At 47.8% G+C, this 19,540-nt stretch overlaps 1 protein-coding gene across 5 annotated transcripts in view; it reads left to right on the top strand.

Moving 5' to 3' along the window:
- Window positions 1-16,967, top strand: part of FUBP3 (far upstream element binding protein 3) — a 40,262-nt gene extending 23,295 nt beyond the window's left edge. For 3 of the 5 annotated variants that reach the window (XM_039561612.1, XM_039561611.1, XM_039561610.1), the window contains 10 exons: window positions 1,185-1,289; window positions 1,684-1,786; window positions 2,426-2,526; window positions 3,718-3,859; window positions 8,447-8,607; window positions 9,332-9,405; window positions 9,916-9,992; window positions 13,675-13,746; window positions 14,451-14,578; window positions 15,579-16,967. In XM_039561612.1, the coding sequence (XP_039417546.1) occupies window positions 1,185-1,289; window positions 1,684-1,786; window positions 2,426-2,526; window positions 3,718-3,859; window positions 8,447-8,607; window positions 9,332-9,405; window positions 9,916-9,992; window positions 13,675-13,746; window positions 14,451-14,578; window positions 15,579-15,587 (972 nt within the window). In that variant the 3' untranslated portion in view covers window positions 15,588-16,967. The other 2 variants (XM_039561613.1, XM_039561614.1) reach the window with 2 other exon arrangements.
- The last annotated feature ends 2,573 nt before the right edge of the window (window positions 16,968-19,540 follow it).

Below are 19,540 nucleotides of genomic sequence, written 5' to 3'. Positions count from 1 at the left end.
CTCAGGGATAGTGTTTGGGTTGTATTTTTCAAAAAACTCTTATTGCAAGTTTTAGAGTTAGGGTTCGCCCCCCCCAATTTTTACTGTGGAGGTATAGCTGTGCAAAAGGAGTTTAATGACAGTCTGGCTACTTCTAACCAAATCATACTCTCAGTGCTGCCACTTCCCAGGTGGCTTCTGCCTTGCAAGATTTGCTGTTGTCACGTCTTCCATTCAAGGAAATATGGAGACTGCACAGGCTGGAAGATCTTTGAGGCACTTAAAGCTGAGCACACTTAGGAAGCGTTTTAAGAAGTGTGATGAATCCTTGGGTTTGGTGGGATTCTGTGGATGCTGCTCTTAACTCCCTCAAATCCCCATGAAATCTCTCCATCACCCTTATTTCTGTCTTGGCATCTCTGAAATGTCTTTGAGTTGTTTCTTTCCATTAAAAATACCTTGAGGACATGGAAAATATGTAAAAATGAAAGGAGAGAGATTTACCACCACCCTCAAGCTTGGAAATAGAACCAAAAACTTGACTGGTAGTAGAGAGAAAAAAATGCTTGGGTTTGCCATGTAGGCTTTTTTTATTTTGTTGGTGACTACTGTTGGCTAATTTCCAGGGTATACTTTCACTAGCTGGGCTACGTGTAGGCTTGTGCATGGCCTTGAGTGCTGCCAGTAGGTAGGAGAAATATTCATTTGTCTCAGAAAATGTCTTGCTGGATTGCTGCAGACTTGGGCTTAACTTCTGAGAGGCAGTAAGCTCAGTGCTGCCCAGCACCTCCTTGGTATGTGCTCTGTAGCTCTTAGTGGACATGATCTCTGCCATGCTACCAACAGCTTCTACCTTACTGTATTGATTTCAGTTCTATCCAGTAGGGAAGGGTCTTCACTTCCTTTAATTCCAAAAAAAAAAAAGAAAAGATATTTTAAAAGTTAAAGGGCCTTTTTGAAAGACTGGAGGAAGCAATTGCACCCGAGAAACTGCCACCTTGTGCACCTGGCAGGTTTTGGCAGACATGGAAGATGCCATCAAGAACAGGCTGTGGTAAAAGAAATCCTAAATCAGACCGCTGTTTGCGTTCAGCAGGTGGAGATCCCTCTGCCTGAAGCCTGAGCGTTACCCGCTGTTGAGGCCCTAACACCAGGAGGGCAAGCAGAATAATTTGAAGCTAACTGTAACTTCTTTCCCCATGTAGCAAGCGAGGGAAATGGTACTGGAGATCATCCGAGAGAAAGATCAGGCAGACTTCCGAGGCGTACGCAGTGATTTCAGTGCTAGAATGGGAGGAGGCAGCATAGAGGTACGTTTCCTTCACAGTACTCTGCTAACCTCCCTGTGGGATGGGTAGTGGGGGGAGTCATCCAATTGCACTTGTAACCTGTAAGCTGCTTTTTAAATGCATTGTGTTCTTTTGCCAGAAGAATTGAGTCTGGCTCTGCAAAGAGGAGGAGTTCTCCTGGACTCCCAGATGGCACTTTATAATTGTCTTTTTTAAGCTGCATTCTTGTAGTGCAGAGTTCATTTAGTGGGGAAGGAATTTGTGGCCACTTGTTTGTTTTTCTCAAACAATGCTGTTCTATAGCCTGGAGCTGCCTAACATGGCCCGTCCTCAACGTTAAGAGCATCTCCTTGTAAAATCAGAGTCATTCAGTCTAGTTCTCTGCACTTTCATACTCCTTTGCCTTTCCCATCAGGTCTCTGTGCCCAGGTTTGCTGTTGGAATTGTGATAGGAAGAAATGGAGAAATGATCAAAAAGATTCAGAATGATGCTGGAGTTAGGATTCAATTTAAACCAGGTTTGTGTGAGGATGGAGAGCCGTTGCTTTCTGACCAGTGTTCCACTTTTGGGTTCCAGCAGCCAGGCTTTCCTCATTTACAGGTGCATTGTGTCTCTTTCTGAAACCCATTTAAATATGATGTGCTGCCTCCTCATGCACTTCCTGGTTTTCAGAGAGTAAGATTATATACAGCTCATTTGCAAATATTAGATGTCACAACAGTCATGTCTTGAGTGGTAATTACAGATAAATAAAATAACAGAAATCTTTTATTTCCTGTTAAAGAATTCTCCTTCAGGACATTAAAGCCTTTGGGGATCAGGAGTTGATTAATTCTGAGTAACTTTCTCTGGGTCCTTGGCTGTCTGATCACCTATCAAAGCTGCCTTTTTCCTCTTAAAATTATATCAATCTCTTTCATGGATTTTTGACATTTGAAAGTGTTTCCTTTTGAGTGTCATTCCCTCTGCAGTGTGGGCTGGGTTTTGCCTTCTTTCAGTCCAGGGAAGAGGGGCTGAAGGTGGAGGGAAGCGGTAGCTCCTGGGATAGTTCTGTGGTGTGAAAACGCTGCCAGCAGTGGCGGTGCTGGAAGGAAGCTCTTGTTGGCGAGTGGATGTTTTCTGCTTTTAATTTAGTCTTTGCCACCTCTCTCCACAGATGATGGGATTAGCTCTGAAAGAGTCGCACAGGTCATGGGCCTCCCCGATCGGTGTCAGCACGCAGCACACATCATCAGTGAGCTCATCCTCACGGCACAGGTGGGTTCTGGAAGTGCTTTTTGGGAATGCAGGCTGCATGCAGGCAGCTGGATGGAGGGATGGAGCCATCTTCTGAAAAGCAGCAGTGTTCAATTTTCCCCTGGTAGGCCACACATGCTGCTGCCCAGAGCTGCTAGATTTGAGGTTTGTTTGTTTATGGTGGAAGTTCTTTTAATGTAATGTCAACTAACTGAGCTGTGGGAAGGTCTTCTATTCCCAGGCCTATGAGGCCTCATTACAGCTCCACATCTGTCTGCTCTTTAGTTGTTGTTGTTTGGAAACAGTGATGTGATGGAATGGAGTCCATCAGCATCAGTGACTGGAGGCTCTGCTTAGACAGCAGAGCATTGCCAGCGCTCAGTGGTGCCTCTTCTTCAGACTCCAGTCCTCTGGTCTGGTGGAGGCACAGGAAGGTGATGAGTGCTCAGGCATTGTGTCACTGTGCTCTTAAGACACACCAACATACTGCATTACACAAGAGCAGGAAGTACAAAGCTGAAGTACTAGGGCAGGCTCTGGAAGGAGGTTGTATATTCCCTTTGTAGTATGAGAAATGAAAACTTTAGGCCGTTTCAGAAACCTGAATGTAATTTGTCCAATGAGGTCCATAATTTGTCCATCTTGATATCTCTTCTTGCCCCAATACCTGGTTTGAAAACTTGATTTCATAATTTGCTGTAATAATTTACTTAAATGTGGTAGCCTCTGACTGCCCATGGCATTTGGAGAAATCACTTAGTTAAAGGACATACCTATTTTGGGTGTCTTTGAACTTAAAAGCTTCCTTTGGACGTTTTGGAAAATGTGCATTTCTGCTGAATAATTCCAGCAGGAGGACACTTGAAAGGGTTTGAAAGCAACTTTCCTGTCTGTCAGTGCCAAGATACATTGTTTGCTCTAAAGAGAGCCCCCATCACAAACTGAAAGTTCTTTAGTCCTTTAGATGCTTATTTATAGGTTTATTTCAGCAGATGTAAAGGCATGCATTTAAAAATACAAATATCTTCCTGAATCAGGAAGGCAGCTGTAACCTACATTACTTCAAAACCTTGAATATGAAACTGAGGTTCAGGAATATCTCAATTCAATGCCATTGATTATGAGGCAGTTTAACTTACCTTGCTTTATTTTGTTTTTAATGTGCATTGGGGCCAGCACAAAAATACTGATACACATGTTTTGCCTTCTAAGGAACGAGATGGCTTTGGAAGCTTGGCTGTTGCCCGAGGAAGAGGTCGTGGCCGTGGAGACTGGAGTGTTGGAACACCTGGGGGCATGCAGGAAATCACCTACACTGTTCCAGCTGACAAGTGTGGCCTTGTTATAGGCAAAGGTGGGTTTGGTGACTCCAAATATCACAGCTTGCAATCCTCCTATCTCAGGATGGTCATGTTCTTGCTGCTTTACAGTGAACTTTGGGGTTTTCTGTGATTGTAGGTGTTTAATGCCCGGTGAATGCAGCATAGGAATAAGCTGAAAGCACTTGTGGTTGTTTTCTTTGTAGTGTTCTCACTCATAATTGTACTCTCCAGGCCCTTGTTCACAAGCTGTAAGAGAGGCTCTTAATGCAGAGCTGTCAAATAAGCTTGTTATAACAAGCAGCTGGCCGAGAAAAGGCAGGTTCGTTTGTGGATTCTTTTTACAGAGAATTCGTTTGAAGGACGGTGTATCGGGGACAAGCAGAACAGTCATTTCATCGTGCTGGATTTCTGTGAGTGCTGTGTGAGGAAATGGAAGGTCTCTGAGTGTGGTAATAACAGTAGGTGCTTCCAACCATGTACCTGAAGTGTGTGATGAAGGAAGTAGGAGGATTTGTCTGCCTCTGTGCTGGAACCTGACCTGGCACAGCAGCCTGGTGCACCTTGTGCCACTTGGCTGAGTATGTTCACTGCCATGGAGGCCCCTTGGCTGCCTGGCCAGTGGGGATCTCTCCATGCTAAGGAGATTGATGAGGAGTCATCCTCTCAACCAGGACAACCCCATGATGGTTATGAAACTGAGCATCAGCAGCAGACTCAGTTTGTCAGAGAGCAGGAGCTGCTCGTGGGGCTGTGGCAGGACTTTGGGTAGAGCCGGGAGCAGACAAGCTCTCTAGCTCTGAACTGCTGCGATGTGTCTGAGCTAATGCACTGACCTATCAAAGGTGGTGCTTCATTTTTCTATCTGCTTATTTCAGAATGAATGACATATGCCTGGACCAGTATTTAAGTAATCACAGTTGGCTTTCAGCCTCAGCAGAGAATAGACAAGGAATAGATAAGCTACAGCAGAAAAGGAGGCAGAGACCTGAGGGCATTGGGCCAAGTTTCAGTGGCTTTGAGTGTTCCGGGCAGGAGGGAGCTTGTGGTGAGACTTGTTGTGGCCTCTTTCCCTGCTGCACATCCCTGCTGTTCCCTGCCATGTGCCTGTCCCCACAGCACCCTGACCTCCTGCCCAGGGACACGGGCAGGTCAGCCCTGCATCTGCAATTGTTTTCAGATGTTGTTTTTTGCCACAAGCCTGTTCACAAACCTGAAAACTTATTTCAGTATGAAAAACCACCTGCTTTCCCCATTATGCAGAAATTGCAATGATTATGCTTGTCCTCACTGAACAGTCCAGTTGGCCAAAAGATCAAGCAAAGTAAATTTTAAGCCCACGAGTGAGACTTACATGTACAGAAAAATCAAATTATAATGAAACTTTATTGCTGTATCCATTAGTCATCTTTAATAAAGGATCAGAAAAGGTCACTTGTTGTTCAGCAGTGCACTGAAGTGGAGCATTTGTGACTACAGAGAGCACTGTGTGCTGAAAAGATAAATGCAGGTAGTGGAGTGAATGTCCCAGCATTCAAGTGCAGGGCCTGGCACAGCCTCACTGGGGGGTGAAGGGTGGCTTTTTACCTTTGTTTCCACAACAGCAAAATCGGGATTCTTACTTGGCCAGATCAGAAGCTTTCTGGAGTGACTAATTACTAGTTGTATGGTGATTTGAGTGCTGTAGCATTGTAATACCACCTTGTAATCGGTGTTCTCACAGTGCCTGTGCTCTTAGGCTGTTGCAGCCTTCACTTTTGTCAAGTGAGTGATGGCTGTAGCATTGCCTTTTGGGGTCTGGACCAGCATGGATGTGCTACACTCTCCACACACTGATTCAAGACAGGCAGTTCTTGTTATTTCCTCCCCCTCATGGGACACTGCAGGGCAGAGGGGATCTTAGTGGGGTTTTCTTAACAGTGACCAGTTACAAAACCTTTGCTCTCCCTGACAGTTTCTGAGCAGTTTCCAGCTGTTGGGTGTTTTTCCTTGCTGTGATACAGGATGGGGCTGTTGGCCTTCCCTGTAAAATTTGGCTGAGGCCTCTGGGCCATCAGCTTGGTCTCGAGATCAGCACCCAAGCAAAGGGTGCTGACCCAAGTGCCTTGGGCACCCAGATGTGGTGTGTGTGATCTGACCTGGTAACTGCTGCTGTGCTCGCAGCTTCTCATGACCACTCAAGAAGCAGGAAAAAGAGGGAGGCTGGGAAGTTTCTCAGCTCAATTTCTGCAGCATACGTGATTGAAGATCTAGTGCCCTTTTCTTGTGGACATCGCAGCTTGGGAGCATGAGCTTTTAGGAGCCGGTGGGGCTCCCTGCGGATCCTGCGCGTGGCTTTTTCCTCTAGAGGGTGGGTAGGTGCAGCTTTTCTTTCCCAAAGGCCCTGAGGAAGGGTGGAGGCGAGCGCCATACACATGTCAAACTCTGTCTGTGTTTGGTGGTGCTTGGAAACAGCCGCCGCCTCCCTGGGCCCCCCTGGATTTCCATGATAAATACGGCAATCCTGACAGATACCGCGGCCGGCCTGGCTCTTGTCAGCGCGGCCTTTGAGCAGGTTTGATTAATTGCTTTAGGATTTCACGTCCAGCCGGGAGGCCACTCCTGGATCGCTCCTGCCCCCCATCAGGTGGAAGAATGGAGCGGGATGAATGCTCTATAGACAGCCACCATGTGCTGAGCGGGTCACCTCACCGTGGGGAAGAGAACTCCTTCCGGCACCGGCGGCTGCGTCACGGCATTTGCATGCTCTGGAGGCTGGGTTGGGGTAGCTTGGGTGGGAGGGAGCACTTTGACATGTACCAGGCTGCAGGGTGAAGAGGACAAGGGCACTGAGTCCTTCTGGTGTGGGGGTAGGAGCTTGCAGTCTCCCACCAAACCTGGAGAGGCAGCTGACTTAATTCTGCCGTGTGGGGTAGGAGGGACCTGCTGTAGAAGCAGGCCTAACAACCACAGGCTTGGTGCTGAATGCTAAATGGGGCAATGATTTGAAATCTGTATTCTCCTTGCTTCCAGTTTGAGAATGCTTCGATTTTTAATCCCCTTTTGGAAGGAGAAACTAGTCTGCAGTGCAAGTAGCAACCTCTGGTTGTGTCTCTGTAAAGAAGTTGTGCCATTCCTTCAAATTGTGTTGCCTGAAAGGGTCCTCTGTTTTCACTAAGCAGATGAAATGGCTGTTGATTCAGATCTCACCTCGATATGTAAAAACCAGAGCTTCGAACAAATCTGCATCAGACAAAAGCATGACACAAAAAAAACCCCTTGGTTTTGAAACTTCATCTTACTCCTTTCCCATGCTTGACTGAAAGTAAGTGGGTTGGCTTTTGGCTGCACAGTACAATCCCTGTTGTCTGCCCAGGGATGTGACATGATTATCTTTTGTTAAATGCATCTTCAAAAATTCATTTAGAAAGAGTTAATTGCCCTTTGGCAACTTTTCCTCCTCCCTTCCCCAAGAAGGCTTTAAAATGTTAAAAAGGTCATGAGTCCATTACAATGAAATGAACAAGTGTCTGCAACATCCACAGTTTGTTTTGAAGTTGTGCTGGATGTATAGAGATGGAAATGTGAGCAAAATTGATGCGTTTATTTTTGGAGATTCTTTTTAATGAAAACCAAACAAGAATCTCTGGTTCATTTCCTTTGCTCTCTGTCCTGCTTGCTGTCTATCCTTTGAGCTGGTGATTTTTTGGTTTTAATTTAAAAGTTGTAAAACCCCTTCCTTCCCCACACCCTTTAATTTCTCCAGTTGAGTGGAGCTGGTCTGTAAGTTGTGTGAGCTTCCAAAAGAAGAATTGAACCATTGTAACATTGGCTGAGGCTTTTGTTAAGCAAATTTCATGAAGAGACCGGGACCTAGCAGGTCTTGAGGAAATCAGATCCACTTTGACTGGCCCTGCTGCATCCTGCTGGAAGCACTCCTGTGCTCTTGTGCATCCAGATGGCAAACGAGCCAGACATGTTCACTGCATGCACAGCTAACTCTGAAATAGCAGGAGACAGCCTGGAATCGTGTGCTGCCATGGCTGTGGAGGGATGTGTGGCTGCAGGGTGAATAGGAAGCCTTGTAAGCAGAGGCTGCTTTAAGGCAATAAACCTGATGGGTTTATCAAACAGCACATGTTTGGGAGAAGGCTTGAGCTTTGTTATGTGGCTGGTGGCTTTTTGCCTTAGTGATGGAAAAAAAGAAGAAAAGCCAGCATGTTTAGATTGCAGGTGACCTTCATTTCTTGGAGGATTTGAACAGCTGTGCAAGAACAACAGAATTCAGTCAGTGCAGGTTTTGCATCTGTTTTATCAAAGCGTATCCCAGTCATGCTGCAGCTTGTTGGGAGCCTGGCAGTGGGCACATAGCGGGGCTTGTGTGTTCTTTAAGCAGCATCATCCTTGACCCCGAAAACTCTTACAGTAGCTCAAGGTTTCAGGTTATGTTTGTGAGGTAGATTAAAGGAGCAGCATGAGCTCACGTACTGTGGTTTCTTTTGCTGTTGCCATCCTCAGCCCACCTCTCCCGAGGCACACAGAAGGTAGCTGAAACTGTAACCCATTCCCAGGACCTGACTTTGATATGGTTTTATGGCAAGAGATGCTGAATATCCCTCCTTATGTCTTGGCTTTCTTCTCAGGTGGCGAGAACATCAAAAGCATAAACCAGCAGTCGGGAGCGCACGTGGAGCTGCAGAGAAACCCACCCCCGAACACAGATCCTGGCGTACGAATATTCACAATCAGAGGGGTCCCCCAGCAAATCGAGCTCGCTAGACATCTCATAGATGAGAAAGTTGGTGTAAGTTCCATCTCTGCTCTCTTGCTCTGTCCCTTTTGGTGTAAGTTCCATCTCTGCTCTCCTGCTCCGTCCCTCTCAGACGTGCTGTTGTCACTCTTGGGTACGTGTAGGCCTGGACTCACAGGATGGCACAGAACACGCGTGTTTGCATTATTCAGCTTCAAAACCATTTGCCTCTTAGCAGCTGGCTTGAGCTTGATGGCCCTCCAGCATCCATTGGGCTAATTTTTGCTGTGGTCCCAGAAGGATTTGACTGTTGACATAATGCTGGGTAGTGTATACAGCTATATGAGAGGGAAGAACAGCAATATAAGGTATGAAAAGGCTGTCAAAGGAGATTTTTGAAACGAAGACAAAATTATTCTCTGTGTGAGAATAACCCAGTCCTGGCAGCATTGTCCTGAAAGTAAAACGCTCAACTCCTTGTTCAGTAAGTTCAGGATGACTTATCTTACACTTAACACAGTGCTGTGGTATTGAAGCTTAATAATGTCAGGCTGCAGTACTACTGAATGGGGAAGAGTTTGGTAAAAAAGTATGGAAAATACTGAACTGGGGCATGGCAAAGCTGCCTTTGTGCTGAATTGCTTGAGAGGAGAAGGCTTGATACCAACTTCAGGATCCATGTGTCCCAGGCTGTCTTCTCTCCTTTCTTACTACTCGTAGTAGCTGCCTCCACCCTGTACTTGGAGCTAGCATTAAATATTTGTGGATTCTGTGACAGGGTACCAGCATGAGTGGACCTGGAGGATTTGGTCAAAGTCCGTTCAGCCAAGCACCTGCTACACCTCATCAAAAGTAAGCTGCTGCACCTCCTCACCCGTGGGCTGGGGGGAATGGCTGGGAGCTAGAAAGTGCTGGGAGAAGGGTGGAGGGCCCTGAAAGGGTGGGGTATGAGTGGAGCCTTTTCAAGATTGAGCACTCAGAAGCAAAAGCAAGTGAGCTCAATCCTTTAAGCTTGACTACAGGAAAGATTTCATCTATTAAATAATAAAGCAGGTAGGTATTGGCATCTCCAAAATTCCTGTCTCTAGTGCAGTGAGAGCATGGGAAGAAGCCTGAGCTGCACAGAGCACAAGGAGTGCTGTTCATTGTGATGTATCTTCACCTTGGCTTCATGAACAGACTGATACCAAGGCAGGACATAACAGTTCACACCTGCACAGCTTTCCTTTTGCTCCCGTGTTCACCTCTTTGCTCAGCAGCTGCTGACTATAAGTGACAACTTCTCTTCTCTGGGCAGCTTCATGTCTCTGGCCTGGTAAGTATTTTATTGTCTACTTGAGCATGGCTTTTTGTCCTCTGCAGTGGTCCTCAGGCGTTCATGACGCAGGGCTGGGGCAGTACCTACCAGACATGGCAGCAGCCTGGACAACAAGTCCCAAGTAAGTGCCAGGACCTGGGCTGGAGAAGGGTTGGTGTTCCTGTTGCTTTGTGCCTGCAAAGGGCAAGTTCACCCATGAGACCACGTGTGTGAAAACAGCAGAATGGTTTCCTGAGCAGAAGAGGTGTGTGGAGGCATGTGGTGGTGTTTGAGCTCAGAACAAGCTGAAGGCCTTGGAAAACTTGTGCTTTTTATGTGCTTAACTGCTTATTGCCTCTTTCTGCTCTTTGGGTAGAAACTTGGTCCTTGCTGTCTGTTCCTCTCTAACAAAAGCATTCCTGCCTCCGGCTCTCTTCTCCCAGGATTCTCCAGGCAAGCACTTGCCAACCACACTTCGCCCTAATAGGCACACTATTGGTGCTGAGCTCTCCCATCTCTTTGTTCTTGACCTTATCACTTATTGCTTATTTTCTTATTTAATTGTTCCTTATGAGCTTTTCTTGCTGTTCAAATTCCAGACTGATGTAATGACTGGGAAAGGGGATGCAGGAAATAGAAGGAAGGTTAGGCAGGGCTCCTGTACTGGTCATTTTTTCCTGAAAGCCTCTTGAGTCAAAATTGAGCAGTTTAGAATGGGGAGTCACCTTTTCAGAATAATTCAAGTAGTAAATGCTGGTGGTGATGGCTGTAGCTGCATCATCCTGTGTCTCCAGCAGCCAGAGGAATGGTTTGCCCTAAACAGAGCAGATTCATGTCTGCTTGGTAATCTCAAAGCTCACATGGTGGTGGTAATGTCCAAAGGACACTTGCAGTCACAATTTTTCAAGAAATATGAATTTTTAAATGGTCTGGTCTCATGAAACTAAAGCTAAGCACCAAAAGGTATGTGGGGGGATAATTTTAAAAGGGGGGTTAATGGCAGATGCTTTTCCCTGCTAAGGCTGATTTAGCAATGAAGTAGATAATGAACTTTGGTATAAATTTCCTCTCTTGGAAGTGCCTGAGGTAGAAGAATCATTGGAGGGACAATGCCTGCAATTGCACTTGTGATTCCCTGTAACACTAATCACCTTTGAGTGTTTATGAAATTGTGAATATATGAAATTTGGAAATCTCAGTGCTGCTTTGTTAACTTGGTGCACTTCTGAAATGTGTGCTGTGGTGGCACATGGGAAGCTTGCACAGGAAGTGTGTGTTAAACTCTGGATGAGTCCTGCCTCTTAGCAATTCCAGTCTAGAAATGATGAGTTTTCCTTTGAGCGCTAGGGGTCTTGGAGAACGTCAGTAGGTGTTCTGTTTTCAGCACATTAAAATGCAGTGGTGGGCTTCAATGGACTTTTCTTCTGTACAGGAGTGGAATGGTGTGGTACTGGAGAAGAGTATGTTCTCATTAACTTGTTTTATACAGGAAAAATTGTTATCCTACTCCTTTCCTTTGCACGCCAAGCGCTCTCCTCTTCCCTGAGCTTTGGGAAGCAGAGCAGTCAGTGCAGCAGGGAAAGCTCCACAAAAAAAAATTTAACTTTTATCTCCCATGGAGCCTTGGAATAAATGCTTACAAAGCTGCATTGCTCTTTGCCTTGCAAGATGCCTTTAGAAACTCACCTTGGTAACTTAACTTTGTTCTCAGCTTCCTGAAACATCCCCTCATGCTGACCAGCAGTCACTGGGGAAAGAAAAATCTCCCTTCCTGCAGCAGATAATCATGTCTCAGGCTCACCCCTCCTGGCTTTGGAGCCTGGTGTAGGAAGCACAGCCCCCTTGAGCCCCCTGATGAGCAATAATGCAGCTCATACCCCAGTGATGACAGTTTTGCACTGTCAGGTTTCAGCTGGCTCCCAAAAACCCTTGGAGCTTCCTGCCTTGTCATTGTCCTTCCCCTGTGTGGCTTTAGTCCCACACTGCTGTCTTTTGGAGGCAGATGTTTTATTTCTGCTGTTGAGTGTGATGGAGAATGTTGGCTCCCTAGTTCCGTGTGTGCTTAGGATGCTCCCTCTTGCTGTTTGTAGCCAGGCACACTGAAGGCAGGCTGGGTGAGGAGAGAGGACACACACATAACGCTTTCAGAACCTTCACCACTCTCCTCGGCTGCAGCGGTGCCCAGGCAGCCCAGGTGGAGCTCACCAAGGCATAGGAGGATTATTGTAAGAAATAGGTAAATACCTGCTTTTGCGCTTCTTAGTTGGAAAACAGCCTTGTGCAGGGTCCCTTGCCCGAGTGCTGCAGCCTGTGTGTGACAGCTCTGTCAGCCCCGTCACAGCGCCGGCGTCCCGGGGACAGCCTCGAGTGCCCTCCTTGTGGGAGGAGGGGCAGACCCCCACCCCCTACACATGTATTTAGATTTTAATTACTTCCCCCATCTTAAATAAATTAACTGGCTGGGGAAACATTTTGCTGTGAAATGCATTTAGCTGCGTGTCCTTTCAGCCTGCTGCGGACTGTAATTCTCCGAGAAGAAAAGGCATTGAAGGAGGTCCTTTGTTGGCATTAGCAGGTGGACAGTTGAGGCAGCCTTGACCTCTGCCAGAAAAGGTCCTGACTTGTAGCGTTGGTCAAGTCTTTTAACCCGCTTTTATGCCCCTGGACAGGACACTGCTGCCCTGTTCCCTCCACCCACTTCACACTTGCAGTGTATTATTTTCCCCCTTCCCCCCACTTCAAAGCCCCCCTTGGGCTGGCGTCGGGGCCAGGCTGCGCATGGAGCTGGGATGGGATGGGAAGAGCTCTGCTCCACGCGTGTCCTCTGTCCTTGCCTGCTCTCCTTGTCTGCAGTGGCTCGTGCTCCCCACTCCTGCTGTGCCTCTCTGCCGTTCCCAGCTGCTGTGTTTGCTGCTTGTTTGTCGTGTGTCTCACTGAGGGCTCTGTGCTCCCACTGGGATCCAGGGAAGCGTGGGAAGAGCAGGTATCCTTCCTCTGTCCCGGCTGGCCAGGCTCTCCCTGCAGGAACCCTTAGATGTGCTAGGTTGAAGGTATCTTAGTGCTTCAAAGATGGGGAGTCTGTGCTAGATGGAGCCCGAGGTTTGGGATCTGTGAGCTGACACTGGCACTGCTTCCCTTGGAGCAGCGTAGGAGCCTGGAGATGACACCGCGAGCCAGCCATGGCTGTTTGGGGATGCTGTGGCTGCCTCTCCAGTGATGCCTGGGGTGTGTGCTGGGGGCAGTGAGGCTGGCTGTGCCCTGTGCAGGGCTCATGGCACCTTGAGGAGCCGGGAGCAGAGTAGCAGGTCATGCCACTGGAGGCTTGCGTGTGGATGGGCACTGCCCACAGGGGTCCCTCAGCTCTGCTCCACTGAGGAGACTGGGGGTGAAGGATGCAGCCCCTGACAAACAAGTGAGGTGACTGAAAACATGGCCATCCCCTTGGCAGCTCTGTGGAGGTGACAGGTCTCAGCTGTGTCAGGTGTCCCAGCTCTCCTGCACTCAGTGCAAGCAGTCTGAGCGCCCAGGGTGGCTGATTGCAGACTGGGCAGTTCCCAGCCACGTGCTTTGGCTTGAGCAGGTCCCAGCAGGGTGACATTTGGCTTCATGCCCTTCAGCAGATGAGGTGAAATCAGGAACTCAAGCTTTTTCTCAGCTTCTCCTGAACTGAAGATGCCCAACACTGTAGAAAGGTGGAAGCTGAAGTGTCAAGTCTGGGCAGCTGGGGTAGACCCAGGGCCTGTCTAGTGGAAAGGTAGATGTCACTGGCTGGAAACTGTCACCTGTTCCATACTGACGTGCCCCTTGTTGTCATCTTTGCACAGGCCAACAGAGCCAGCAGCAGAACAGCCATCCCGATTACAGCAAAGCATGGGAGGAGTATTTCAAAAAACAGAGTGAGTGAAACAGGCGTATTGGAGATGAATCAGCTCTTGTTACAAGGAGTTCACTCTAATCCGATGACTTGCATCTCCATCCCTGCCATTTTTAGCTTCCAGTCCTTTCCAGATCCCCTTTGGTGCTGTCCTGTTGGTGATGGTGCATATAGTGCTCCCACGGAAAGCTCTCGGTTGTGCTGTCGCGCCTCGGGAGAGCTGCTCCCGCTGAGCCCCGGTCCCCTCGTGCCCACGCTTGCAGCCAGCCTGCCTGGGGAAGCACGGAGCATGCAGGAACTGATGCTGGCAAAATCCAGAAAGCTGGAGCTGGGTTGTGAGAGGGTAGGAGAGCTCACGGAAAGTCACAGGCCTGGCTCTCCCCACCGTGTTACAGGGCGCATGATCCCGACCTCTGGACCTGCTTTGACATGGTGCTGCTGGAGGCTTTGGGCCTTTGAGGATGAGGGGTGTGCAGGCTGTCAGCCTGTCCCTGTTAGCTGCAGGAACGCTCTGGGTGCTTTCTGCCTGCTCTTGGCTTGTCCCTCACAGTCCAGCTTGGAGCCCGTCCTGCTGTCCCACGCAGCAGAGCTGGTGTTGCTCTGTCAGGTGTCTGCAGCAGCCGGAATGGGGCTGGCTCTTCTGTAAGCTTGACAAAAGGAGATCCTAAGCCTGGGCTTGGGCTTCTGGAATTGCTTATCTCTGCCTTTTTTCTTCCTTCCCCGCAGGTCATGCTGCCAGTGCTGCTTCTCAGGCAAGTTCTCAGCCGGACTACACGATGGCTTGGGCAGAGTATTACCGACAGCAGGCTGCCTACTACGGGCAGACACTAGGGCAGGCTCAGGCTCACAGCCAGGTCTGTATTCACCTTCCCTGAACCCCTCTGCTCCTTCTCTTGGGGAACTGGGTATATTTGCCTTGCTCTGGTGGGGGACTCTCCTTCAGGTTCACATGGTGAAGCAGAGATGTTTTGTGGCTGAGGAAGTGATCACAGAAGCGTTACCTCAACATCAGTCTTATGTTCCTGTCCAGGGTGGGTGAGGGTTTTTTGGGAGCGGACTGGGAGGTTATTTGTTTCTTCTGGGAGCCTTTCCTTATAGTTACAGTTATTCCCAGGCAGTTGTTTGACTTGGGGGAATTAAAGTAAAAGGAATGATGAAGTCAAGCTGGTGAGGCAGCACAGCACAGGACTGTGAGCGCAGGCTTTTCCTTTTCTCGTGCTGGGACGGGAGCTGTGTGCTCACCAGCTCCCTGTCCTGAAAGAGATCAAAACTGTTGAAAAATGCTTTGGAGTAAAATCTCCCCTCAGCTGTCGCTCAGCTCACCAGAGAGTTGTGTGAGATCTATCCTGATCACACTTGGTGCTTTCCCGAGCACCGGCTCTGCGGGGCAAACAATGCGGCGAAAGGCAAAGCACCCGGGCACCTTGCTGTGGTCTGACACTTGTCCCCACTGCTCCACATTTAGCTCTGGCTCCCGGGAGCAGAGGCTGCTGTGGATGCTGGCCCCCAGCAGCTGCTCTCGGCTCACACCGGCGAGGTGGAGCCGGGTGCCGGTGCTGGCGCTCGCCGCGGGCGCTGGCCAAGTGTGACCTGGACGCGGTGATTAAAGGGCTTCTCTTCATTCCTCCCCGAGTCTGCTCCGCTGCAAAGAGGGATCTTGTTTGGTGAGGGGCAGGAGAGCTCTGGGACAGCGTTAGGGCAGAGGGCTCCGATGGCAGCTTGGAGCACCCTTTGAGCTCTGTTTCCCACTCCGCTGCAGTGGGGACAGACCTGTGTCGGGGGAGGAGGGCTCGGCAGCTTTGATAATTTGCTGCTGCTCAGTAACTTCTCCTTTTCTCCCCTCTCTCTTTCCAGGAGCAGTAGAACAAGGTCCTCGTGGCAATTTTTTTTCCTTGGAATTGTTGTGGAAGAAAACCTTTTTGTAACAGAGGTTTCTAGATTTGCAACATTTTGATGAAGACTTTTCTGTTTGTGGAACACTAGCTGTAGGATAATCTATACTGAACTTTTCTAAGAATCAGGAACAATTAGTAATGTACTAAACGTATGGACATGCTGGTAATTTTGTTTCCAAATTTATATTAAAACAAAACCTCCGGGATTCTTTTTGGAGAGAAGCCAGAGAATTTGCAGGCACCAAAACGCACCCCAGAGCTGTGACATTTCAATATGTGGGTTTTTTGTGTGTTTTTTTTTTTTTTCCTTTTAATTTTCGATCTTTTCTGTTGGAACAGAAAGAGTGGCTTGGAAGTCTTAGGTGGTATGTAACAAATCTTAAAAAGAAAAAAAAATTTAAACAGTATTTAAATATTCTTAAATATGTAAATTCATTAAATGTTTTACTTCTAATTTCTTGTATCTTGGCTGTCTTTGATTTTATTGCATTTTTAAAAAACTGAACTATGATATGTATTGTAATTAATGATATGATTTCTGTATTTGAAACAGTTACTGTTTGCAAGTTCGGGGGGGGGCATTTTGTAGGGTTTGTATAATTTCTAGAGTCTAAAGGGGTAATATAAAAACGTGTTAATTTTTTTTAGCAATACATTTTTTCATGTCTCCATTGCTAGTTGCATTTATGTATCTAAGACCTCCAAGCTTGTTAAAAAAAAGAAAAAACAAAAAAAAAAAAAGAAAAAGAAAAGAAAAAAAAACTTCTTCTATGCTCTCAGAAATATAAATACTGTTATTTTTAATATTAAAATGAATCTGCTATTAGTACCTTTAACAAACACTGTGGAACATAAAACCATATAAAAGGTAGTAACTATTTTTTAATTCCAAGGTGTTTTTTGCTTTTTTGTTTCTTTTAAATATTTTCTTATCTAATATTTGTCAAATTACCTAGAGAAATAAATGAATCTAGTATTAACCACAGTATGCGCTAAATAATTTTGATTTAATAAAAGGGATAATATGATTTCTGATGTTTACTGTAGTGTTTCTTGTACAGATAACAGTGTATTTTTAAAGGAAAAACGGAATTGAAGCTATTTTTTCTTGCATTTTTAATTGCCCTGCGGGACATTCCGTTTTTAAATGTACTGAATTTACTGTTCTTGGGTTCTTTCCTTATTTTTCCTTATGCTTGAAATGTCTAACTATAAAGAACCGCGATTGGATAATGTTGAGCATGGTGTTTAAAAAAAAAAAAAAAGTGTTCTTTTTATTTGACTGACAGTTGCATTTTACACTTCTATATAATAAAATTTCCACAAGGTGTCTTGTGGGTGAAGTATTTCCCGTCTCCTGGACTCCATTGTTCCCTCTCTGCAGATCCCGGCTCCTCGCGCCACGTCCTGGGGCGTTTGGGGTGATCACTGTGGGCAGCACCAGCCTTAATTCCGGAGAAACCGTGTCACTGTCACATCCTGCTGCTGCTGTGACACCGAGGATTCCCATGGAAGTCTCTGTGCTTGTCGCTGTTTGGGCCAGGAGGATTCGTGTTAACACCGGGAAGTTTCCTCTGCAGCCCTGTAAAGGTTTTATTGCTGAGGAGTTGGCAGCCCCTGGTTTTAATACTCTCGACTTGTTGCTCTTCCCCAGCTTTGTGGCTAAATCCATGCAGGATCCCTCCCTGCAAGGGGGTCACTGGAGCAGCACCCACTGGGAGAGGGATGGGAGGGACGTGGCTCCAGCCATTATCAGATGTGTTAAGGGCATTAACCTTTAGTTGTGCCCAGGCCAAGTTTGCCAATAACTGGAGCCCCTTTCTTGTAAAATGTGGGTTTTGAGCTCCTCCAACCTAAGGCAGCTCCATCCCCTGCTCCCAGGCAGCTGCGGGGGGTTATGACGGGGGAAGGGAGGAAAGATCCCATCTGCAAAGCCGGGAGTGGGAGGCACGTTGAGAGCCGGAAGAAAAGGAGATGTAGCATCTCTAAATATACCTCCAGAGAATCAAGAGAGACATTGAAAGATGGGATAGTAAAAGCCACTTGGAAAGAGGGGAGAGGGGGGAAAAAATGGCTGGAGGAGGGCATAAAGGCTGCTGATGGGAATTGGGAGCGGGCATTACCGAGAAGACTTCCTTCTAATTCATCTTCCAAGCTCTGTGCCAAAACAGCATTTGGCATGGTTCACAGGGAGCAATTGTGTGATAATGAACCCTAAGGTGTCCCTTAATTGAAGACTGAGGATTACAGATTGTGCCAATAGTCGTAAATGGCGCAGGATTGTGGGAGGATGCATTTTCTTAAATGTATCTGTAAGTACAGATGAGTGAGTCTCCCCAGTGAAATGCCCGTACTATAAATTATGGAAATATCTCTTTCTGATGCAACCTTTTATTGAGGGGGTGGGGCAGCAGCACAAGAAATAGTTTGCAAGCCTTTGAAATTTGGCCTGTCATTAAGATGGTGCCTGCAAAGCTGAGGTTTCATCAGCAGTCTGGTGTCCTGGAAGGATGAAGTGCTTGAAACGTTCCCAAGTTCACCAATTTGTTTTCCATTATTGCTGCCTGCTCAGGGCGGAGAGGCCACGGATGTTGAACTGTTGTGAGTCCATGACGGGCTGGAGAGGGGCAGGGTTTGAGGCAGAGATGCCTCAGCACTTCATGAGGAGCTGGTGGCCCCTGGCCTCTTGGCTCCTCCAGCCCTGCTGCCTTCCTGGTCTCTGTCCATCCAGGCAGTCCTGGGACTGGTCTGATGGTCAGTCCCACCCCAGGGCTGGACAGGCCCCCTCACTTTTCAGTCTGGGGTCTGCAGGCAGCTCCTCGTGTCCCCTGGCTCAGGTGTGTGGTGCAGCCCAGAAGATGCTGTGGTGCCTTCAAAGCCAAGTCCTGGTGTCGAGGAGGGGAACCGAATCTCCTGCTCAGCTCTGGGCAAATTTAACCGCCAGTAATGTGGGTTAAGCCCTGGCTGCACTGGGTTTTGAGGCAGGAAGGGTTTGTCTGTCCCTTTGGCAGGAACTGGACGCTGCATGGAGCAGGAGCAGTCCCTGAGGGCTGTGCAGGAGCTGGCAGGTGGGACACGTTTGGGACCTCGGGGTCTGTGAATGGCGAGGGGGATGGTGCAGCCATTTCCTCCTCACACGGAGCCAGAGCCCAGCACGAGGCCGTGCCAGGACAGCATCCTGACGGGCAGTGAGGTGATCCCATGAGAAGACCTTCAGTTTGGGGAAGGCTTGGCCCTCCAGAGTGTGACATTTGGGAAGAGAGAAACTGGAGTCAACGGCCCCGGCAGGAGGTGTCCAGCCCCTGTTCTTCCCTACTTTGACAAAGAGTGCTCCTTCCCTCAGTCGCTTTCCGGAGTCCTTGGCTCAGGCACACGATGGCTCTGCTCCCCCCAGAATTAATCCATCTCAGGTCTATCCAGCAGCACAGCTTTGCTGGGTGTGTGTGGGTGTCTGGACCGTGTCCCACAGGACTCCCCAAGCTGGCAGCACCCACCCCCCTCTGCAGGCAGAGCCTGAATCCTGAGCAGACATTTTTGTGGTACTTCTGCAAACCCTTTCTGAGCAGCAGCCCTAAAAACCCCGTTGCTAAAGCATCTCACTGAGTCCAAGATGACCCTGATGCTCTCCCGTGCTCTATATTCAGTGAGCCTGAACAGGTAAGGCTCTTTTAGTAGTGGGAGACTTTGAGATGTCTAAAATACTTTCTTTAATTTTGCATGATTTGAGAACGAACTACATTATGGTCATTGCAAGTTAGACTGAAATGACTGTTGAAAGAGACAAGAAGATGTGGGACCATTTTTTTTCCCATTCTCCAAGTATTAAATATTTAATTGCATTAAAGGAATGGTGTGTTTACAGTAATGGGCAGCGTGGTCAGGGCGAGAGCTCCTGGTGTTTAACATGGAGCTTTCCAACGG

This window comes from Corvus cornix, chromosome 17 (assembly GCF_000738735.6).
Source record: "Corvus cornix cornix isolate S_Up_H32 chromosome 17, ASM73873v5, whole genome shotgun sequence".
In the NCBI taxonomy this organism is placed as follows: domain Eukaryota; kingdom Metazoa; phylum Chordata; class Aves; order Passeriformes; family Corvidae; genus Corvus; species Corvus cornix.
This window is presented reverse-complemented; position numbering and strand designations above follow the sequence as displayed.